General features: G+C 43.1%; 1 protein-coding gene across 1 annotated transcript in view; it reads right to left on the minus strand.

Annotated features, from left to right (window-relative positions):
• Positions 1-7101: 7101 nt before the first annotated feature.
• iglon5 (IgLON family member 5) overlaps positions 7102-25231 on the minus strand; it is a gene marked incomplete at both ends in the record, with an annotated part of 191349 nt that continues 173219 nt past the window's right edge. Inside the window, 5 exons of the mRNA XM_080741401.1 lie at positions 7102-7231; positions 8388-8487; positions 10433-10584; positions 21384-21504; positions 21927-22058. Of these exons, the coding sequence (XP_080597527.1) occupies positions 7102-7231; positions 8388-8487; positions 10433-10584; positions 21384-21504; positions 21927-22058 (635 nt within the window). The remainder of the gene's footprint in view (positions 7232-8387; positions 8488-10432; positions 10585-21383; positions 21505-21926; positions 22059-25231) is intronic.

Below are 25231 nucleotides of genomic sequence, written 5' to 3' on the forward strand. Positions count from 1 at the left end.
ACAGAGTGAAGACCTTCCCTCACTTGTCCATATTTTTTACAGTCTATGACCGTAGCATAGTGTAATGACCCTGCAAGAGATCAGGCCGGAATTCGCCATGCCAAGTGAGCTAGCTCTCTTGGCGTCGCGGGTTGCTTGCCTTGTCTGATGAGTGAACTGCCTCACTCAGTCTGCTAAACGTTACATTGGTGTCAGACAGGCGAACCCGTGGTGCGTGCCCTCGCGTGAGGGACGTGAGGGACTCGGCCATGAAGCGTGAAGCGCGAGGGAGCGCCCCTGTGAGGAGGGGGTAGCGTAACGACCCTTGCTTGCCTTGTCTGCTGAGTGGGGGGCTGGGGTTCGCTTCCCGGTTTGGGAGCGAACTGCCTCACTCAGTCTGCTAAACATTACAATACATTTGAAAATAACCGATCTACAATCTCACAGCGCGTCGTATCAGCCTGCGATTTCAAAAATGCTATTTTGGTCAACAAAATGTTGGTCAACAAAGACCATACAGGAAACAAAGAACGGCCCATCAGAAATGCTAAACAACACAAAGCATGATGGGATAGATGGATGGCTTTGAAGGAGAACAGAATAATTGGTATCTCTGAATGTGTGACATTCAAATGGTGATTTCTCTGCTTAAGGTTTTTAACTTGACTTCAGATCTATGAGCTGTAGTTTCGAAACTATAATCTAATTAAACAATATCTCATTCTTTTGATGTGATGTTCTGCTTTCATATATATATATATATACTGTGTATATATATATATATATATATATATATATATATATATATATATAAGGAGATCTATTAGATATTATATTGATACTATAGTTATTTTATTGTAATAGATATCTAATGTTACCAATTAATAGACTTTTGGTGAAAAAGCCAGCATATATCGATATCGGTTAATATCGGTATCGGAAATTAAGAGTTGGCCAATATCGATTAATATCGGTATCGCAAATGAAGATTTGGACAATATTGGTTATCGGTAAAAAAAAGTCAATATCGGACATCCCTACTTATAATGATTTAAAAAACAACAATTACAGTGACCCTAGCGAGTGTTACCTGACATTGCATAAGTAGCATTTTTGATGACAACGCATTAAACAGACAGCAGCCATTCTAGTGCAAAGGAAAATGTCTCAAAGACAAAACTGCAAACACCACAAAAGCACACGAGGACTTGCTCAGCAGGAAGTGCAAGACAAACTGATACAATCTACAGTACCTCAGGCTTAACCACAGAGGTCAAGAAGACTCCAGAACACAGCAGCAGACCACAAACAACAACTTCAGTTAAAAACAAAATGTATTTTTTTATTTATTTTTTTCTCTCCCTCCATTTGATATCATGTTGACTCCACTTAATGGATTTTGGAAAAAAAAGAAAGAAAGAAAAAAGAAAAAGACAAATAAAATAGGCCTACACAGAAAAACATAAATGTCAGACAGATTGGCAGTTAAATTAATCAAAAGAAGCTTAGTCATCACTTCACAGCACAGAGGAAAGAAAAACACATAATCGGGGGTGGAAGACAAATGTTTAGTTCATCTGTTCAGTGACTATCCTATGTGGTTCCATTGGCAAGATGCTTAAAAACACACAGTATGCTAATACTGTATACAGTAGCAAGGAGAAGAAACTGAGGTCTGGGGTTGAACAAAACCAAAATGCCCTGAAAACGTCACAGGATACACACACTTACACACACACACACACACACACACACACGCGCGCGCGCACACACACGTGCGCGCACGCACGGCACGCACGCACGCACGCACGCACACATGCATATTTTATTTAACCTTTATTTAACCAGTAAATACACATTGAGACAGTGTCTCTTTTTCATTATTATACTTTAGGCTAACACACACACACGCGCACACACGCACACAGACGCACGCACACACACTACCACAGTTATGCCAAAGCGAGCAACCCTGGCATAAAGGAAAGTGGCAGGACATAAGTGATGTACTCGGGCATGTTGTCTTCATTAAAAGAGAAAGAGAGTGAAATCTAAGTCTGATTTATATTTTGTCGCATTATGGTGTCGCTCACCCAATCATCAGAATTTCTTTTTGGCAAGCAACACCGCCATACGCCAAAAGTGTCAATTAGATTTAAGACGTCCTCACGCTAATGTAGCGCATTGGACTCATATGTTATTAATTTCCAGATTAATCAAAATGACATTTCCATTAACATTCAATGCATGCGCGCATGTTGGCCTTTCCCCATCATCGCAGCCTTGTCATGTAGTACAACTTGCAAAAATAGTAGGCTAATAAGACACTACTATTAGTCTGCCTCAGTGGCTTCAGCTAAACAGAGTCCCTACCCCCTCATACCTGGAAAATAAATCAATACAAAAAAATATATAATAATAATAATATAACAAAAACATTAGTTGATGCTATGGCAACGAAAGGCAAGTTTTTCCAAGTTTACAGTCCTCAGCAGCTAAACCAATATTTACCCCCTACTTTGATTGACAAGGAAAATACCAAGGGCAAGGCGTGGGTTGTTGATTCAAAACGGCCAAGTAATGGGGCTCTCTCTATGCTGAGGATGTGAGGTGGGCGACTTAATGACTAAAGGAGGCATAGTGGGCGAGATTCCTCCATTGTGCAGCTTGTTTCATGCCACCCTGTTACATGCTGTGCTGCTCAACTGGTGGTTTGAGCGGAACTGCTAATTAGCCAGACACTCACATTCTTAGGGTGAGTGATTGACAAGACACCATCTGTGGTGACGGCAAGGAGGAGGTGGGCATGATTACACTAAAGCCAAGCTGCATCTTTTTCCAAACTGCTGCTTTAAAAATGTACAGAAAATGAATGACACAATGAGCACAGCATCAACCAATCCATCAATCCATCAATCTTATCTATCTATCTATCTATCTATCTATCTATCTATCTATCTATCTATCTATCTATCTATCTATCTCCTACTGCAGTTGTTCTCAAACTACAAAATTTAAAGGTCTCCCTTTAACTTTGACAGTGTACAAATGGAAACAAATTGGTTCCATATGTACAAACATCGATGTTCTGTTGCCATCTGAAGCACGAAATGGTGTGACGCACGATTGTGTTTTCAAAGCCTTATTCTGCTTCAGTACTGCCTAACAGGCTGTCTATCGATAAGCTGTGTAGACATGGAAAACCACTGGTGCCTTAAAGAGTCACAACATTAACTTTGCCTATGAAAAGTGAGTGTCCCTGTAGATTACAGGTTAACATGTATTCATTTTATTTAAGACTCAAATGGGCTATGCTGTAACAGGCAAAGGGGAATTTAAGCATATTCTTTACTCTGCATGTCAACACCAGTCGGCACATACATGACATGAATACAAAATATTATGTTGATAGTCTGCCACGATAAAATAAATAAATTAAATACAAATTATTCCCATCACATTTATTATATTTCCATCATTCGCCCTTGGCTTATCTTTCTAACCTCTACTGTACATCCTCCAAGTGACTGTATGTGTCAGACAGATGTGTCAGACAGATACATAGTATCAATACTGACACTTTCAAAACCAACATTTTATGTCTCAATCATTTTAATCAAATATAATGCAATGTATTGCAATGTAAGACCCCAGCAAATGGGTATGGTAAACATGCATTAACCATCAACGCAGGGAGGGGAAAAACAATCCTCACTGTTGGACTGACTTGAAAAGAAGAGCTAAATTATTAATTCTTCATTGTCTGCCTCTGAATACACAGTTTACCCGGCTGACATTATAGCTCAGCCAAATAGTTTCGGGGAAGGGCCTAAAATCAATGCACAATTAGGGGTGTCTTGTATCAAGCATGATGAATTATGCTCTCTATTCTAAGGCTGCTCCATAGACACTTGATCAATCCTGCTTCTGAGGACCTGGTAGTGCAGGCCTGGGAGAAATTGCTCTATTTCAAAGCCATTCTGTCGAATGTATTGATTAACCATTGCGTTTTGAATTGAGTCTGTCAAGGATCTGTTCTCTGTAGAGTATGGTAAGGTATTGTAGAGCTGGCCATCCAGTATAAAACCAAGAGAAGACTACAGTACATTCACACCTGCTTCCAGTTGCTATTTCGCCACCATGCCATGGGCTCTCTTTTCAAAATGTCACTAAAGCTTATTGCACCAACAGTTGAAATTCTGTCACTTATAACATCTAATATCTATATGCTAAACTCCACTCTGTTGATTATTGAAATGTTGAATGCCATGTCAAAGTACTTTACAAGCCCATACTCTAAAAAGGTTATATTTATGGACATAGAAAACAGTGTCACATACAGTATGACTGCAACCATGCCCAGCATTCACAGCTTTATCTCATACATCTGAGTGCTGCCACCACATGGTTCAGCTACATACTGTAAGCCAATCAATACATTCACACCAGGGTGTGCTGGGTGTACAGTAATTATACACCAAGCAATATCTTATTCTAACTATAGAATAACTGAACCTCTGCCATAGAGGCTGATAAATCCATCCACAATTAGTGGGCCATACTGTATTTGTGATCAAAGCTATGTAAATGCTATTATTCATATAGAGTAACCATAAATAACTCGTGGTGTGCCATCCTTTGGGGGGGCATGATTGAGCTTTGAAACATGAGTGTTTGCCTGTATTCCTCCTAAAAAAGGATAGCTCACTGCCTGGTTACTGTCATGGCGTCTCCCTTTGGCCCAGAGCGCTCTGGTTTGTGTAGTCTAGGTCTCCTCCCACGGCACACACAGTGGGCCTGACTGACTTCAAACAGGTACACAGATGCCCTTGCAGCATGCATCCGGGATTCCACTCTGCTCCCTTTCCAGCTTTCCTTCCTCTCTCCCACCTGCGGACAGCATTTACACATCGTGACTCATTCGTGACACTTCTTATTGCCTTTTTTCTTTTTCTGTAGAAATGTCCACATTATCGTCACTGTCGGGCAGAAATCTTGTATCTCCAAGTTTTAAATTTGTACCTTTTTTTGCTAAGTAAAGCCCTGCTTCATCATACAAGGCCGTCGCACAAAAGTAGTGAAAATAGTGAAAACACAACGCCTCGTGTTTCACTAGTTTAAATTATTTTTAAAATGACATACTGTACAAGGTTTCCACCCAACAACGACAATATCTTACTTATCCCCATTACTGTATTCTCTGTTTCTCCACCGATAACCCCCCCCCCCCCCCCCCCGCCAAAAAAAATCCAAACACAATATACAATGCTTTGCTTTCTGTCTTTTTTCTTTTCTTTTTCTTTTCTTTTTTTCAAAATCCACCCATGAACTCACATTGACGTGCTTTTTTTTTCTTCTTCAAACCCACATTGAGAAACATGACAGATTGTTTATTTTTTTATGTTTTCTTTTGTTTTTGTTCTTTTTCTTCATCATCAAGGACAGATTATGTACATACAGATGTTATTATGCCACTGACAAACCCAGCGGGATGCTGACATGGAGAACGGTGCATACATTATGTCAAAAGAGAGAGAGAGAGAGAGAGAGAGACCGGGGAGGAGGCTGTGAGAGAATAAAAGCGTCTGAGACAGAAAATATAGAAGCACTGACCAAACGACCTGCATCTTGTGCTTGAAATGGAGTCCGTTGTGATGTTTTTTCCGAGCAACAGAATATGTGTACAACTGATGTGTGTTTTGTCATACAGACGGACCCAAAAGATTGACGGCATCTCAGAGGGCGTTGTTCACTGACAAAGACTCTTAAGCACAACATGTTTTGATTTAGATTACATGCCGTCTACACAGCGCTTCACATCATCTTAAGAGTACCGTACGGAGCAATATTACAACAACAAACGTACTTTTGTTACAGCTTGTCAATGGCAACCGGGTTAACATATCACACCACAGCTTGAGCCGTATCCGATGCCTCTTCGCACAGTAGTAGTTTGGGGGGGTTATTGCTGGTTTCAAACAAAAGCAAACATAAAAACACATTCTGACAAACCTACTGAATACTGAGTGGTATATGTAAGGTCACAGGAATAGTCGCAGTTCAGCTGAGGTGAAACCGTCCCTTCGTTCCAGGCTCTATGAGGTGCGTTTGCATATAGCCACAGCGATATGTGACGATGTTTCTGTGAAGAAGGGGGTTTCACTGGCGTCTGGACATAGTGGGTATGTATGTATGCGTGAGTTGTGGGGAGGGGAGGGGAGGTCATAGGGCCGATGCCTGCCTGCATGTCGCGGGCACACGTTTTGAGAAGGGACGCGGCGCACCAATGCAAGGTTGTCCTTGAAGAGAATTCCTGTCAGTGGCGGGATTGAGTTTGATTTATGGGGGCCATCACAGGCTGGCAGGAGGGTCAGGGGGGGGCCCAGGCTTCTTCACTTAGCCAGCCACAGGTAACTGCTAATCACATCCCAGTGCTCTGGCCGAATGGGGGCCGACTTACAGTCACGGACCAGAGACTTTACATTGTTTCCGATAATTTATCAAGCTGGTCTGAGAGAGACACATGATATGGACAAATATGATGTATATGTGCATATAATACAGTTAACAGCATGACAAAACAAAAAAGAGTCAAATACATAAAACATTACAAATTATATTACACTTTCATCGACTGCTCCTCGTTTTGGATGAAAAGAATCCCTTGGACTGTTTCAAATGTGTGTTGTCTTTTTTTAAAAAGCTTGTCATGGCAAAATAGAGCACATCACTTTGAAAACTTTACAATTTTTTTTTTAGTCGTTCAATGAGTGTGACTTCTCAGAGCAAAGTACAAAAATTATTATTCCCACACACGGCTCATTACCATCGGATTTTGATCTTTTTTTTTTTCTTTTTTTTGTTCCTCACATGGAATTACTATTCATAATTATTCAAATACTTATTAACATCATTATTCGGTAGTATTATTAACACCAAAAAAGTAAAAGCAGTTAACCTTGCAGAGTAAAACAGACACAGTGCAGGGAGAGTGACAGGAGGGAGGAGAGTATGGACTCACAACAGGAACATCTCTAACCGGTACATGCTATCAACAAGCGACAAGGAGGATGGAAGCCACAGCTCTGAAGCAGGAGAGACACGGTTATTACCGAGGAGTCTCTACTCCTCTTGCTTCTGAGAACTGTGAGCAGAGCAGTACAGAGGCATGATGGGAGATGGAGTTTTTTGGCCGCCGGAGCAACTGAGGTTGCCGCCCGGCTCTTGCCTCTGTATGCTGCGTTTATTTACACTGGGGGAGGAGGAGGAAGAGAGGGCGGTGTGTGGAGCACATAACACTATAGCAATGCAAAGGGGCGTCGAGGTGGGGGGGTGGGGGGGGGGGGACTAGACAGAGTACACTGAAAGGAGGTCGGAAAGGGCCTGGCGGTGAGGGGGTCTCCTCACATGCGTAAGCTTTGTATAAAGCCCCCAAATAACATAACGGAGGGAGTTGAGTGTGGCGCCCTCACAGCCCGCCCTTATATACATTTTGACATCATTCGAAGCAGTGTCACTGCCACGCGGTTAACATCAGAAAGCCATACGTTGTGTGCGTGTGTGTGTGTTGTGTGTTGTGTGTGTGCATGTGTGTGTGTGTGTGTGTGTGTGTGTGTGTGCACGTGTGTGCACGTGTGTTTGTATGTGATCAGAGGGTGACGTTGTCACATGGCCCAAAGGCCCCAATTGGAAAACTTTCGAAAAGTCACACATGACCATCCATTTACAATATCACTATCAAATCCATAAATATCATCCATATTACACCTATTTGAAGAATCATTTCCATAAGGCAAACATTGTAGTAGTCATTAGTCTATTTATATTACATAAATTATTGTCCGGTTGTTAGATTATCTATTTTCTTTTTCTTTTCTTCCGATCTATCACCGAGACGGTGATCATCGGTGATAGCATACAACACTCTATCAACATCACCCGGGTGACCGTCATGGAAAATAAAAGGTGAGGAGGAAGGAAGGAAGTACCTCGCCAAGATCGAACTGGCAAGGTTGGTGACGGTGACAGAGAGAGAGAGAGAGAGAGAGAGAGAGAGAGAGAGAGAGAGAGAGAGAGAGAGAGAGAGAGAGAGATGCAATGATGAATGGTGGTACAGGTGTGCTAGATATGGATAATTAGGGGGCGGGACAGAGGTTCAGGGTTCAGGGGTTAAGGGGGGGGGGGGGGGGCAGAGAGGGTAAAGTGGAACGAATGTTTGATGCGACAATGGCTCCTGGTGCAATGCATATTCTCTTTTTTGTTGTTCACAGTGATGGGTTCGTAATTAAAGAACTTTTAATTTCCTTCTTCCTTCTGCTGACAGGGGGTCGGGGCTTGGGGGGTGGGGTGGGGGGGGGGGGCTTAGGGGACGCTTCCGGTCAAACCCTCATTTTGTTTCTTCTTTTTACATCTTCAGCAGTAGAGAGACGGAGAGTGACAGCCAGACAGCGACCCCAGCGCTTATCCCCACGTGGAGGCTGACTGCTCCCCCGTATACGGCCCCCGGCCCTGCAGCCAGAGAGGAAGAGAAAGACATGAATGAAAGACAAGAAATAATGAGAGAGATAGACAATAGATATAGATAGTAGAGAGATAGTACAGAGAGAGAGAGAAAGAGATTGATTTTCTGACCCTGTGAGTCAGTGGAGAGACACAAGGTTAGGGATTCAGTTCCAACCAAAGTTAAAACAGCCATTTTGATTAAACTGGGAATTGAAACAATTCTGGGGGCCAAAAAAACAACATAAAAATGTTTTACACGTTACATTGAGTCTATACTGTAGGACAGTGGTTCTCAACATGTGGGTCGGGACCCCCAGGGGGGTCCCCAAATTATTTTGGGGGGTCCCCAGATGATTACTTTAATGTGCAACATTGTTTTCCTCACTCAACAGTAAACAAACCAGCATACAGTATGAGAGTATAATAGAGGGTATCTGCACATTTCTAAAGTGACAATTTAAAGACTTTTTAATACCTCTAAAATGACAAATTAAACATTGGCCAAAATGTCAAATATTAGACGCAAAAATCGCCGATCTACATGCTCACAACGCCTCGCAACGCGAGGTGTTGTGAGCATGTAGATCTGCTATTTTCACAATAGGACCGTGTTATACAGTACATAATGTAATGCCTCAAGTGCTTGCAAGGTGGGGGGTCCCCAGTTAAAATATGATTATTTTGGGGGTCGCAGCCTGAAAAGGTTGAGAACCACTGCTGTATGAGGCAGCCAGAAATGTCTTGTCAAAAAGTCCCAGAAGGAACAGGGGGAGGCAGAGCAGATGGGGTGGCTGTTCGGGGAGGAATGTCAGGGCAGTGAGTGACTGGCACGTGAATAGGGATGTCACATAACTATTTGATTATGACCTCCGATTCTCCGTGCCTGGTCTGGAGGATGGCGGCGATAGGCTGTTTCTTCCCCCAGAATGTTCTAATGATGGCGAAGAGGATAAGGAAGGACGGATGAGAGATAGGCTGACAGGAGGATAGCGGCGGCGGCGGCTGCAGCGTAAAATGCCAACGGGGTGCGGGTGGAGGGGGGGTGGAGATGTATGGGGCCGACGGGGGACTCACTGGAGGGAAACTGGGCCCCGAGATAATGGGTGGAGGAATGAAAGGAGATGGAGGAGTCACTTAGGATGGTAATGCCGTTTTTTTTCACGAAGGTGGCAGGGGGCGGGGGCGGCGGGGAGGGAGTGGGGGATCAGTCACTGGGGACGTCTAATGCGAATTGGGGCTGGGAGAGAAATGACAACTTCTTAAGAGAGGACAGAGCAGGGTGAGAATGTGGTGTGTGTGTGTGTGTGTGTGTGTGTGCGTGTGCGTGTGCGTGTGCGTGTGCGTGTGCGTGTGCGCGCGCGTGTGTGTGTTTGTGTGTGTGTGTGTGTGTGTGTGTGTGTGTGTGTGTGTGTGTGTGTGTGTGTGTGTGTGTGTGTGTGTGCGTGCGTGTGTGTGTGTGTGTAGTAGGCATACACGTACGAGTGTGTGGAGGGTGAGATCGTGAGCGAGTAAGAGTGAAGGTAATATAGGCAGGCGAAGCTCTAATGGGGCGGAGAATAAAGAAAATGAAGGGGGGGGGGTGCGAGAAGAAAAACGATGCACTGTGCATAGAGGAGAAATAAAACAGAGGAGGCAAACGGGGGAAATGCAGTGTGTCATTGTGTATGTACTGCATGTGTGAGTATAGCAGTGCTGGTGTCAGGTCGATACGGTCACATGAGGAGTACAGTTTTGTGTGCACATGCGTGCATATATGCGAGAAACTGTGCGAGAGGGCAAGTGAGACTGTCCGTGCATGAGTGTGTGTGTGTGTGTGTGTGTGTGTGTGTGTGTGTGTGTGTGTGTGTGTGTGTGTGTGTGTGTGTGTGTGTGTGTGTGTGTGTGTGTGTGTGTGTGTTTGAGTGCATGTGCGTACTGTGCGAGCGTGTCACGCCCGTGTCTGATAACTTACGAAAAAGCAGCATGCTCGCGTTGGAAGCCCCCAGGCGATTTGAGGCGAAGCAGGTGTAGTTGCCAAAATGTTTGTCTGTCACGTTGGTGAAGAGCAGCAGCGATCGCGTTTTCTCGTTTTTGATCCTCAGGGTGTTGTCATTCTCTACCGGCCTGGGGAACAAGGTGTGAAAGACACAAGGAGGGATAGACAGAGACAGGATGAAAAGGGAAAAAAAGTGTGAGAGTGAGAAGATGAGCGGAGCAACGCAACGCACGCATCGCACCTAGTAGAGAGTAGAGACTCATCGTACATAGGAGACATTGTTCTCAGCGGTGTGGGGTGCACTGAGGCCCCTACGGTGGGGGCAGGGGCGTCACACCAAATTCTGGGCCCTGGGTACAAGGATTCACTGTGGGGCCCCCATGAATGTTAACCATTGAAAAATAGCAGATATACAAGCTCACAGCGCGGCACCGAGTGCCGCGCTGCAAGCTTGTAGATCTGCTATTTTTTTTAAATTGTGAAAATGTGTGCAAGAAACCCATGTTTCCATGGCAGTGATGCTCAAACTTTTTCATGTGAAGGACCCCCAAAATGATATGAATTTGACCACGGACCCCCATCTCAAAATATTTAGTTCCAGGGACTACCCCGGAAGCAAAATTTGAGTTACAAATGTTCGCTTAAAAAATACATATTCAAAGATTTGCACACATTTTCACGACTTTTTCAAAAATAGCAGATCTACAAGCTTGCAGCGCGGCACTCGGTGCCGCGCTGTGAGCTTGTATATCTGCTATTTTTCAATAGCTAAAGTTACTAGGGCCCCTCCACCTTGGGCCCTAGTAACTCAGTCCCACTTTCCTACCCCTTGTGAGGCCCCTACGGTGGGGGATCTCCAGTGGAGACTGGAGTGTTGAACAAATCACTTGCAAGTGATTCAGATTGCCAAGTGGGCGGTACACCACTGTTCAAAGAACTCACATGAATTTACAAATGGTGCCATACTGCTACTTGCAATATATTGTATGCCATCAAAAATGATGGCATATGTGATGAAGAAGTTATGGCTACTTAGTTTGGGGGCCGCATGAATCAGAATACCGAAACAATCTGAGCAGCGAGCACATTTGTAAGTCGAGCAACCATATCTTTCCAAACATAAAAGCGGCAGTAAGAAAAGACAAGAGAGAAAAGAACAGGAGACGGCATGGCGAAACATGTATTTTTATAAACAGCCACCAGCACCCCCTCCCAGCAATGCTGCATTTCGGCTGGCATCAGCATCGCTGCCCTCTGTGGTGTGGCACCTACAGTACAATGCATTTATCATGCATTTGACGAGAGAAAAGCTCATAGTAGTTCAAAACGCATCGCAGCTTATAGATCTGCAATTTTCTCTATTTTGCCTGATACTGTCTTTAATACTGAAAGGGATATTTCACTTTCAAACATGTTTGAGGTAAGTCTACTCAGGGGTAAGTCTACTCAGGCTTTTGTGTTTCACCCCAGATAGTTTATCAGACATTTTAACCATGATAGATTCATCCAAAACACCTGTCCTTGGTTCAGGTGACTGATATTGTCCTAATGTCATTTATTTAATGTTTTTATACAAAAAAAAAGAAAAAAGAAAAAGAAAAAAAAGAAAACAGTTGCAAAAAAAAGCGATTGCAAAAACACAGCCCTCTCACATATTAGGAGGACAATATCAGAATAGTTTTTGCAATTGCTTTTTTTAAATTCATTAAAAACGTTTTTTATTTAATAAAAATATCAAATAAATGAAAATAGTATTAAATCAAAGAATCACATTCCCTCACATATCAGGAGGACGGTATCAGAATAGTTTTTGCAATTGCTTTTTTTAAATTAATTAAAAACGTTTTTTATTTGATAAAAATATAAAAATATCAAAATAGTATTAACTCATACAGTGCCATCCGGCCACAAGGGGTGCTAGAGTGCCAGAAATTTATCCATAGACCTTCTTTATAGCTTTCGTCGACCCTCTCCCAACTGGCTTGTGTTTTCACTCCAGTCAAGGCTATGGGTGTCGAGAGGAGGAAGCTAGCTGACACGTAGCCAAAATGCTAACCCATTTAGAAGCCCGATCTAAAGCTATTTCAGCCGCAAAAAACTTTCTCTTTGGGTCTGGGGACACAATCCGGAGAAAATCCTGTCTAAAGATGTGATTTATTATTGGAGTGGGCGGCGCGATTTGGCGCGAATACGGCCCGTGGATGGCCGAGTCTAAGTCCCGGCCAAGGATGGACGTCTAGACCGGGGCTTCGTTGAGGCCTCCGATAAAATAATTCATTTTATTAAATATCCCGGACATGTTCGGGATAGGCACCCTGGAATACGTCGCGCCACCTACAATGAACATTGGGTGAACATTGGGGGGGGGGGGGTCTAAACTTTATTTTAAACCATTTTCAATGGAATAAATCGTCGGAGCATCTAGCGTCTCTCGTTGGTGAGCGCTGGGCGAGCCGGGACCACCCACGTTGCTCCAAGCAGCTCGGGGTAAGTAAAATAGCAAATAAAAAATTGTTTTTGATCCAGAATATCCCGAACATGTTCGGGATAGGCACTTAAAGGGTTAAATCAAAGAATCACATTCCCTCACATATCAGGAGGACGGTATCAGAACCAAGGATGGGTGTTTTCAATTAATCTACCGTGGTTAAAATGGATTTTGACGTTACAATGTACAGTATAGGGAACATGTCTGATAAAATGAGTGTCAAATATCTAAATACTGAATCAAGCAACTTGTCCAACTGTCTGGTGTGAAACACAAAAGCCTGAGTAGACATCAAAATGACCACAAACATGTTTGAAAGTGAAATATTCCTTGAAATCGTTAATTTAAGGAAAAAAAACATACAACACACACAAATATGGAGATACAAGATTTTTTTCCCCGGGCGTCAGCAATGACTTGTTCTTTGGCAGCAGCATTAGAAGGTGTACCATGCTCACTGGCATCTCCACAGAACTCTCAGTTTTGTGGAGAACTGCTGAAATGGCTCTGCCTCCCCCGCTGGTTTTGTAGGTACAGATGTAGATGCACTGAAAGCACTGACAAAGGTAGCTCTGATCGGTGACAAGAACGATGAGCGTGGTGAAGCAGCAGGATTGAAGAAAACAATAGAGACATTCTGTTTATTATTTTTTCCAGTGGTTCTCCAGACTAAAGTATTGGAGAGTGTGAATGTTGTCACTAAAATGATACAAGCACACAAACACAGACATACAGAAGGCAGTGAAATTGCTGGAGATAAACCACATAGATCTTGTCTTGAGTACCGGTACAGGAGAAGACAACAGCAAGACGCTTTCAGACAAATGGGAAGCTCAGAACACCCTTGAAAATGTAAGAATAAGAAAAGTGAAATAGGCCTATCATTTTGACAGGATGAGTGCTTATCCATCGCAGAAAGCTATATTCAGAGTCAACATTTTCACTGCCACTCATGGACATCATAATCAACCAAAGAGCAACGTTTCACATACTTGAGGCCCTACTGTACACCGCATGAGCCTTCAGCTCGCAGGTGATGTTGATGAGTAGGTGACAGCAGGTGACAAGTACACTAGGGACAGACAGATGTGCCATTTCAAAACTTCACACGCCCTGCCATTGGCAAGACAGTAGATTTCCAGTGGATTGGCAGAACTTGTAGATCAGCTATTTTTGCTATTTTTATGACCTTCACTGAGTGAAGATAATGGTTTCCTGCTTTGCGGGTTACTGCAAAAATATGCTCCTTCCTCCATAAAAATTTCAAAGGCAAAACAGGGAAAGAAACCTGTGTAAAAAATAGATTAGCAGGACATTTTCAGGAAAAGACCGAAGACTTGAAAGGGCACATCTGTATCAGTAATGTTTCCTGCAAAACTCGTCGTTCACAGTCTGTTTTACAACAGAGGAAGACCAGCAGTCCTCAGACTCCCAACTTGCTGTCAAAATGCTGACTGTATATCATTACTCTGGGACATCCACCTTTGGTGAGGAGTGCACTGGCCTGCTATTGTTTATGACATTACCCGTGGCAGACCTACCAGCATGGGGCAAGCAGGAGAGGCTGAATGGGCTGGCTATCCTGTTATGTCCATTTATTGAAACATAAGAGCCCAGGAGTGTAACAATATTGTCGAGGATTTTGCTCAACACAAAGGTTTGTTGGATGCCATTCAGATAGATGAGTACAAGACAATTGCTTTGTCCTCTTCCCAATAACAGCTATAGTTAAATATGGTTGATTGTGGGACTTCTTGATTTGATTGACTGTCTGTTTTGTGTTTACTTTATATTAGAGCGGGCAGTTTTTAAGTTGCTGTGGGCAGTAATAGGCGGCCAAAAAGCCTTACGGGTCCCAGAATAACCAAGGTAAGGTCAGACACGTACAGTACATCACATTCCAGACACCATCAGTCAATGAGAGCAGGGTGGTATGATGTGTATGAATAAACACTATCTTTGAAATATTGTGACCTTTGTCAAATCATCAATGTGCACACCATATCATTCTAAAGAGCACAGAGTTACGTTTCTGACCGGCATAGGCACATCATGGGCAGGGCAGGACTATCAGTTAGTGCCAGCCAAATTGACAGTTTCTCAGAGAATGAGAACATCATTTTGACACATTTATTTCTATTTAGACTGGTAATCTAAATAGAAATCTAGTTATTAATACTGATCAGTACTTAGTCCAGCCCACTGTGTCTCTGTCCTTGGTGCTGAAACGGACACATCCTCTCATTCTGACTTTCTGTTTGGGTCTCAATGAAAACTAGAAATACTGTTCCTTCGAAACAGTGTGGGCTCGCTTCCAACCCAACAAATAGGATACTGTACTGTACAGTACCTTACAGTATTGTACTGTACCTTACTATACTGTACTGCACCTTACTGTACTGTACTGTACTGTACTGTAACTTACTGTACTTTACTGTACTGTACTTTACTGTACTTTACTGTACTCTGCTGTAACTTACTGTACTGTACCTTACTGTAATGTACTTTACTGTATTCTACTGTACCTTACTGTACTGTACTGTACTGTACCTTACTGTACTATACTATACTGTACTCTACTGTACCGTACTGTACCGTACTGTACCTTACTGTACTGTACTCTACTGTACCTTACTATACTGTACTTTACTGTACTCTACTGTACTTTACTGTACTCTACTGTACCTTACTGTACTTTATTGTACTTTACTGTACTCTACTGTACTTTACTGTACTCTACTGTACCTTACGGTATTGTTTTGTACTTTACTGTACCTTACTGTACTGTACTCTACTATACCTTACTGTACTGTACCTTTCTGTACCTTACTGTACTTTACTGTACTCTACTGAACCTTACTGTACTTTTACTGTACTCTACTGAACCTTACTGTACTGTACATATTCTATGTGTTCTAGAGGTGTATATTGAGTGCATATACTGTAGGTTAACAATCCCAGATCACATCTGTCCTCCACTATGTCTATAACCAAGGCGTTCTTCTATGTGGCCACTCCAGACTGAGGAGTGGAGCATGACTTTTATTGTGTTTGTGGATCTGATTTGAAAATGCATTGGTTGTGATATCTCCCTGACAACCAACAACAACCACTAATACGGCTGAGTGTCCCTGCGGGTTCTAGGATATATACTGTAAATCCCATTGCCCGGGATCCTAAAACCTTATTCTTTTTAAGTAAAATTTCTAAAACACTACAAAACATGTCTCAAAGACAAATACAAGCAAACGTCTCCACAGTAACACAGTAACAGTTGTTTGTGTGTGTGTGTGTGTGTGTGTGTGTGTGTGTGTGTGTGTGTGTGTGTGTGCGTGCGTGCGTGCGTGCGTGCGTGCGTGCGTGCGTGCGTGCGTGTGCGTGCACATTGTAGATCAACTTCATATTAAGTGGTCCATCTATGTTTTTTTTATTAATAATAAAATCTGCAAAGTAACAAGTAACTGAAGCTGTCAAATGCTGTATTTATAGTAGAGTATATGTAACAAAAATGGAAAGTAGAGTAAAAGTACCTCAAAATTGTACTGTAGGTACAAGTACTTGTATATACTTGATTAAATCTACTTGGTTACTTTGCAGCACCACAGAACAGCCAATGACAGACAGGCCTTTAATCACAGCTGTTTCAATCAGTAGAGTGGAGAGGGACATTTATAGATATTTATAGTTTTAACTCAGAATATATACATCACACAGCTTAGATATTTGGATCAAATCAGAGAGCAGACCTGTGTGAACGCAATGATATAAATAGCATATCTGAAGTGTGAACATTGCAGCCACAGCGCCTCAACATAAACATGGGTCCCTTTCCTCTGTCTACACTCTGTCCCCACTCACTAAACCCATTGGAAATGCATTGGGTGCTTAAAGTTAAACATTTAATTTTTTTTATATTTATACTACAGAACATTTCAAAACGAAAAATACAAGCACACGTGTCCTCAGTAAGCTGAACACATACAAATTTGAATGGTGTTGAAAGGTGTAAGCGTGTAGGAGATGAATCGCGCCAAAGTTTTGAGGAGATACTGACTAGTATATAAACAAACAAATAAATAATGAAGATAACATACGTGTGCTCGCCTTCCAGGCGAGCCCACAATAACTTGGAACAGGCAGTACTTGAACAATGCAGGGGGCAAAGAGTCATCAGATGGATTGAAACCATTGCGGGAACGGGCGGTAATGGTCAGAAATCAGGTAGGAGTGGGCGGGCAAGGGATTAAAGCCCAAGTCACACCAATGATTTGAGACGCAGCGAATTGAAACGTGCAGCCACTTGCAACAGAATCACTTTGCAACCTTATAAACCGAAGGAGAAGGAGAGAGAGGTAAAAAGAGAGGATGTTTTCTGTGATATGATGTGCATCTTTCGGTTTGGGGAATTTTTCAAAAAGGTTAATGAGCCGGTCTTCTCTCCTCCATCCAATTTCTGCTCCCATAGAGCTGTACACGAGTGCACTTGCTGCTGATACTGTAGGTATCAAACATTTATAATATTTGATACCTTCAGAAAACCTTTGCTTGCGATTCATCAAATTGAATGTCTCATGACTCAGTGAACCATCAATGACCTGCAACGGGGCAATTCAGACCAATTTTCTCTCTGTAACGTATTGCGATGGTTTCGTCATGTCGTACTGCAATATCAACTGTTGGGACCCTCCACAGTAACACAGTAACAGTTGTTTGTGTGTGTGTGTGTGTGTGTGTGTGTGTGTGTGTGTGTGTGTGTGTGTGCGTGCGTGCGTGCGTGCGTGCGTGTGCGTGCACATTGTAGATCAACTTCATATTAAGTGGTCCATCTATGTTTTTTTTATTAATAATAAAATCTGCAAAGTAACAAGTAACTGAAGCTGTCAAATGCTGTATTTATAGTAGAGTATATGTAACAAAAATGGAAAGTAGAGTAAAAGTACCTCAAAATTGTACTGTAGGTACAAGTACTTGTATATACTTGATTAAATCTACTTGGTTACTTTGCAGCACCACAGAACAGCCAATGACAGACAGGCCTTTAATCACAGCTGTTTCAATCAGTAGAGTGGAGAGGGACATTTATAGATATTTATAGTTTTAACTCAGAATATATACATCACACAGCTTAGATATTTGGATCAAATCAGAGAGCAGACCTGTGTGAACGCAATGATATAAATAGCATATCTGAAGTGTGAACATTGCAGCCACAGCGCCTCAACATAAACATGGGTCCCTTTCCTCTGTCTACACTCTGTCCCCACTCACTAAACCCATTGGAAATGCATTGGGTGCTTAAAGTTAAACATTTAATTTTTTTTATATTTATACTACAGAACATTTCAAAACGAAAAATACAAGCACACGTGTCCTCAGTAAGCTGAACACATACAAATTTGAATGGTGTTGAAAGGTGTAAGCGTGTAGGAGATGAATCGCGCCAAAGTTTTGAGGAGATACTGACTAGTATATAAACAAACAAATAAATAATGAAGATAACATACGTGTGCTCGCCTTCCAGGCGAGCCCACAATAACTTGGAACAGGCAGTACTTGAACAATGCAGGGGGCAAAGAGTCATCAGATGGATTGAAACCATTGCGGGAACGGGCGGTAATGGTCAGAAATCAGGTAGGAGTGGGCGGGCAAGGGATTAAAGCCCAAGTCACACCAATGATTTGAGACGCAGCGAATTGAAACGTGCAGCCACTTGCAACAGAATCACTTTGCAACCTTATAAACCGAAGGAGAAGGAGAGAGAGGTAAAAAGAGAGGATGTTTTCTGTGATATGATGTGCATCTTTCGGTTTGGGGAATTTTTCAAAAAGGTTAATGAGCCGGTCTTCTCTCCTCCATCCAATTTCTGCTCCCATAGAGCTGTACACGAGTGCACTTGCTGCTGATACTGTAGGTATCAAACATTTATAATATTTGATACCTTCAGAAAACCTTTGCTTGCGATTCATCAAATTGAATGTCTCATGACTCAGTGAACCATCAATGACCTGCAACGGGGCAATTCAGACCAATTTTCTCTCTGTAACGTATTGCGATGGTTTCGTCATGTCGTACTGCAACGGTGTGAACTACACTTAAGTCCCATGAAAGGCTCTACTGTATTTTTAGAGCGCCAGCGCCAGTTCAGAATTTTAATAGCTTTAACTTTGGCCCCTTTACTTTCCTAGGACGACTGTAAAATCACATTGTTAGTAAAATACGCTTAATGGTGTGTATGTGTGAGTGTGTGCATATGCATGCGTGCGTGCGTGCGTGCGTGTGTGCGTGCGTGCGTGCGTGCCCTGCATGTGCGAGCTTCAGTCATATTGTAAATTAACCTGCATGCAGGCCCATTTTAATAGTGTGCACCAGGGCCCACCAGAACTACCGCATGCCACTGGTTCCTCTACTCTCTGGAGAGTGCCCACATGACACGCCGTACCTCCATACACGGTTACCGTTTCACCTTGTGCTAATAGTCAAATCTAACTGGCCATAAATAACAGTGACCTCCTGCTGGGGTCCATTATACTCTATTAACTTCTCTCTCTCTCTCTCTCTCTCTGGTTGGTATGGGCTTGTCTAACCGCTCCTCTCTATCACGTCTTGTCTGATGCCAAATCACCCTCCATTAGGGCTGTCACAATTATTACATAATCGTCTAATCTCGATTTTTTTTTTACATAATCGTGATTATTTTCCATAATCGTCATAATCGTTTCCATGTTGAAAAATGTTCTCATATTTAAAAAAAAAATCTAAAATAGTGGAAATAGCCGATCTACAAGCTCACAACGCATCGCATCCACTATCAATGTTCTTTTTTAAGTATAAAGTTGTAAAATATGTCAGTAATTTCTTTGTATATTTAGGTTAATATTTAGGTGTCATAACTACCATGTGCAACTTCAAAGCCTAAAAGCCACACAATTAAGTCGTTAATCGCAATTATTTGAGTGACAATTAATTGTCATGTAAAATGTCATAATCGTGACATTTCCATTCTCCTACTATCCCAGGGAGTTTTTTGCTATGCCAGAAAAACATTTAACACATTGGGTGCTTTTGTATCATGAATTACCTTGCGCCAGGTTTTTCCATTGATTGTAGGCCTACCTTAATTTGAAGACCCACGGAAGCCACAAACGTGTCCACGTTGTGGAAATTCACTGTGTTGTAATATCATTCGAACATGTTTCTTTCACCCGGAAAAGAACAATTGTTACCGATACTCTCTGTCGCTTAGATACAGGCCGGTGAAAAAAACATGTTTCTCGACGATCAACGCAATCTGGATAGATAAAGCCGAGGATTGCATTGAAGCCAACGGAGGATTTCACTTCCTGATGATGTCATCTCCCAAAGGATCATGGGAGATTGAGTTTTTGCATAACCGGCGGGTCCCAAGCAATATCAACTGTTGGGACAAGGACTCAATGTGTTCATAAAAAAATGGTCTCTGGCAACCGTAATGTTGTTTCTGATTCAGAAGAATACAAATGGCAATTTAGTTATGGTGGACACATGGCGATACCACAGGTCAGGCCAACAGACTGGAGCCAATTCACCCATTGTCAGCCTTCTGATTGGTCCCTGACTGACTAACCAGCAGGCTCTTTCTGAAGTAATCTACCCTGGTTCCATGGAGAGAAAGGATTTTTGTCCAACCAAGAAACAGCAATCAATGCGTGTGAAGAGGGGCACAACCAGTACACAGGCGGGACTTGACAAAGGCTCAATTAGACACATAACGGACGATTGAAAAGGACTTCCTTCCTAACTTAGACTGACGGAACTATTGCTGTATTGACTTTGACCCCTAAGGACCTTCCAGGGAGAGTGCTCATGTGCGCCTTGCGGTGACACGCTTCCTAGTTTCTTCTTCTCTGAGCCGTTTTGTTTTTTTCGCACTGATTTTTGACATTGCACTATTACCGGTAGGTTGTGTTGGTAGTTTCTGAGTATTTTGCTTTGTTTAACAATGACAGTGAGATACTTGTTGCACTAACTAGCATTGACTTCTATGGTCTCTTTTTGTAAGACACTTTATGTATATATACTTATATACGGTATTATTCGCCCCCTCTATTGATGCACCTTCTCTTTATTGGTACTGTACTGCTCTTGTTTTTTTCCTCTTATCTATCTTTTTCTTACTTCTCTGTAACTTTGTAAATAACTGTATACTGCTGTGCTACAACTGGACAACTGAATTTCCCCCTTGGGATAATAAAGGCATCTATCTATCTATCTATCTATCTATCTATCTATCTATCTATCTATCTATCTAAATGGTCAATTAAATTAAATTAAATTAAATTAAATTAAATTAAATTAAATTCAATTCAATTCAATTCAATTCAATTCAATTCAATTCAAATTTTTCAGACCTAAGGGAGATCCATATCACAATGTTAAATTGTGATTGGGCCACAGTCTCACCTGCGGTCGTCTCGGTACCACTCGAAGGAGGCTGTGGGCACCGCCATGGCTTCACACCGCAAGATGGCCGTTTTGCCCAGGTGGGCTGGCATATTCTTCACATCTGTGATCATGGGTGGGTCTGGTGGGGGAGGGGCGGGGCGGGGACAGGGATGGTGAGACATAAGGGGAAAATTAAACGATTAGCGTACACTTTGCATTTGCTATGAAGGCCAGAGTCAGGTCGTCACAGGCAAGACCACAAGGTCAAAGAGAAAAACATAAAACACAATTGAGATGTATTAAAGCGCATGAATTCATACATAATAATGCATAAAATGTACATATATTATCATTAATACGCGATTGTGTTATCTCGTGGGCGGGTTAGTGTGAGCTGAGTTATCACTGTGCTGTGTGTGTGTGTGTGTGTGTGTGTGTGTGTGTGTGTGTGTGTGTGTGTGTGTGTGTGTGTGTGTGTGTGTGTGCGCGCGTGCGCGTGCACGTGCGTGCGTGTGCGCGTGCGTGCGTAGGGGGCAGCAGAGCGAGGATAGACATACTCACAGTTGACCGTGACCTTGACCTTGTGCTTGTCAGGTGGGGCCACTCCATTGTTGGTTATGCATTCGTAGTCCTCCCCCTGTTGCCTCTTGATCTCTGTGATGTCCAGGAACTCACCATCACTCACCAAGCCATCTGACGGTAGAGAGCACATGTATGATGACTCGTCGTTGCACATAATCTGTACTTATACAAGAGCCAAAAATAGCAAGCTCAGAGCTTGTAGATCAGGTAATGTTTTGCACGGGAGACGGGACACGACTACTCATCTAGGATCTGTGAAGTGTTCTCTCTCTCTTGTGGTGAGCCGTATCTTGAATTTTGCTGCTAAATCTTCTCCCTTCTGTTGTGGCTCTATCTGTATTCTTTTACTGCCTGCAGTAAAGACTGGCATTCCCCTCAGGATCAAGAAGGTGTTAACTGAACTTAACGTAACTTACCTATCTTTCTTTGACTGAGAGTGACTGAGATTTTAAAAACGCAGGGCAGGCCTATTCTTACAGCTAACCTAAAGACAGAGCATTAGGGATGCGACAATATGTGAGCTATCAAGCTGATACAAGACTTTGATCGGGTATTATTAGCTAATACTGAAAGCTAAGTGCCACATGTGACCTCAAAGCATTTTAGCAGCATCACACGTGCCTTTTTCACATGTAGTCCTAGAAGTGTTAAGTCCTTGGGCTGCCACGGCTTGTTGGAAGGATTTTACTACAGTACTAGTATAATGGACTTAACAATAAAGAATATTGAATCTTGGAGGCTTTCTCAAATACAGAAAAGCAGATTACATCCACTTTACTGGTTGCCTAATGTTGCAAGTCTGCATGGCTCAGTGAATGCACAGTATCGCCACTTGGTATCGAGAGGTATTCTTTTTTTTGTGTGGTTACAAATCGGCATTGTCGGGTGAAAACCTTGTATGTCCAAAACCGTTCGTTTTGCATTTATCAGTTAAAAATGATTCAAACTAGTGAAAACAACCGATCTACAAGCACACAGTGCCTCGCACCGCGAGGCGTTGTGTGCTTCAGTTGTAGATCTGCTGTTTTCACTACTTTTGTGCGACGGCCTTGTATGATGAAGCAGGGCTTTACTTTGCGAAAGAACGTACACATTTGACACTTGGAGATACGAGGTTTCCACCCGACAACAACTAAATACATCCCCTATCATCATACACTATTGTCAATGCTGAGGGAATGTGGCCCCTTCGACAGCAATGACAACATCACAGTTGAGGTCTCATGGGAAATTGTGAATCTTACTTCAAAGCAAAGGACAAACACAATTCTCAACAGGGGGTGCACGTGGGGGGCTTGCATGGTACGCTATTCAGCACGAAGAAGATGTGGATGTTATTTGCTGTTGACAAACTCCCAGGTGCCCCCAGAAGCGAATTAGGCTGTCTGGCACTCTGGCGGCCCCTCCTTTTCCTCAGGGCAGAAAAAAAAAAACGACCGAATCTCTGCAGGAGAGAGAGAGTCATGGGGACGGGCGAGACGTTATTGCTTCTGTGTGCAAGGGAATGGATGTGGTGTGTTATTAGAACGACGGTGACAGAGAGAAAAAGAAAGAACGAGAGAAAGGGAAAGGAAGCGAGAGAGAGAGAAATCAGAGTGCAACCCCTCCCCTTGCTGCAAGTCTCGGCAGCCAGCTGTCTCGCAGCCTCTGAAACTATTAAGCCCTTTTTTATTCTTTACTCCTCCTTACCCCATTAAAGGAGTCAGACTGCGGAACACGACATAATACATAATCTTGCCGCTAACAAGGAAATCCAGCGCTTAAATTGCCCCTCACTTTTCCCTTTTCAAAGTCCCTCCCCGACAAAACCCACATCAGTCAGGGGACCTTCATATCCTCTCCTCGCAAACACACAAATCACCCCGGCAGCGCCACCAAAAAGTCCCCAATCCTTCAACACACATGCCTCACCATCCTCTCACCCCTAGAGCATGCCCGTGCTGTGACGACGATGCCAACGCGCGAGCGTGCGGAAAAAGAAGCTAAACGGCACGATAATTCCTGTCAGAGATTAGCGCGGCGGCTTCTAATTGAAGATTATACTGGAGGATTATTAGCACGGCTACTGAGCTGGAGACGATTATTCGCAGCTGCTGCCGTGGCGGCAGGCGGGCTGAGTAGGGACAATGTCGTTGTCGACAGCTCCAATGTGTGGGGTGGCTGGCTATGGGGAATGTGTGTGTGCGTGTGTGCGTGTGTGTGTGTGTGTGTGTGTGTGTGTGTGTGTGTGTGTGTGTGTGTGTGTGTGTGTGTGTGTGTGTGTGTGTGTGCGTGTGCGTGGGGAGGGGGCTGGGAGAGTTTACAGCAATGTTATTCACTCATTCCATTAGCCTAATAAATATAGCTCCCTTGCGACATCTCTGCCGAGCAGGCTGAGCACCCAAATCTGCCTGCGGGGGGAGGCGGTGCAGGGGGGGGTGGGGATGAACAGGAGAGAAAAAAAGAAGAGAAGAGATAGAATCAGACAGCTAGCACTGGAGGAATTACAGAGAGAGGTCTGATACAGATGACTTCCAAGAAATAAAAAGCACTGGGGAAGAGGGGAAAAATGAGAGAAATTGAGCGCGATAGAATGCATTAGAGAGACAAGGAGAGTAGTAGTTTGTAAGGTTGAGAAATACAGTGTACGTGTGGGGAGGAAGAGAGCGCGCTAAGTAAAGGCGAGACAGAGAGACGGAGCGGGAAAGAAGGATAAAGTGAAGCATGAAAGAAGTTCTGCAGACAAGAGAGTTACTAAAGGCAGGGTTCAACGCAGAGAGGCAGTCCAGTCTGGGTATTCTGCGTGCCAGTTGGATGTCTGTCTTTTTTAGCAAAACCGTCCATTCTCTGAAGGCGTGAGTGGGGGTAATGTAATGTGTCGGACTCGGCACTAGCCAGGTCTTCCCTTGGCCATCCTTCATCTGTCTTTTACCCGTCACTCTCTCTCCAACAAGACCCGCAGGATTTCTGGACCCACAATGCTCTGGTCTGGGGGGAGATCCTATCTGACTCTTTAACAGACCCCTAGCCTTCCAACAATGGCCCGTAAAGTACAGCTCCATCAACCACTTACAGCGTCTAAAGGAGCCTGACTCCTGACCACTAGAGATTGTTGGATCGTGCATTAGAGACAAGAGGTAGATGTGGGAATGAAAGGGAGTAAAAGAAAAGGATCAAGGGGTCAGGTCTGCCCTGCAGTGAAAACCGTAGTCTTTTACTTGCGGCTATGTCTACACTACAGTAGCAGGTACTTGATTTCTCTGCACCTCTGATCTAATAGCCATTCACCAAGAGTTTCCTTCATT

Source organism: Nannobrachium achirus (genome assembly GCF_963921795.1).
Source record: "Nannobrachium achirus genome assembly, chromosome: 2".
In the NCBI taxonomy this organism is placed as follows: domain Eukaryota; kingdom Metazoa; phylum Chordata; class Actinopteri; order Myctophiformes; family Myctophidae; genus Nannobrachium; species Nannobrachium achirus.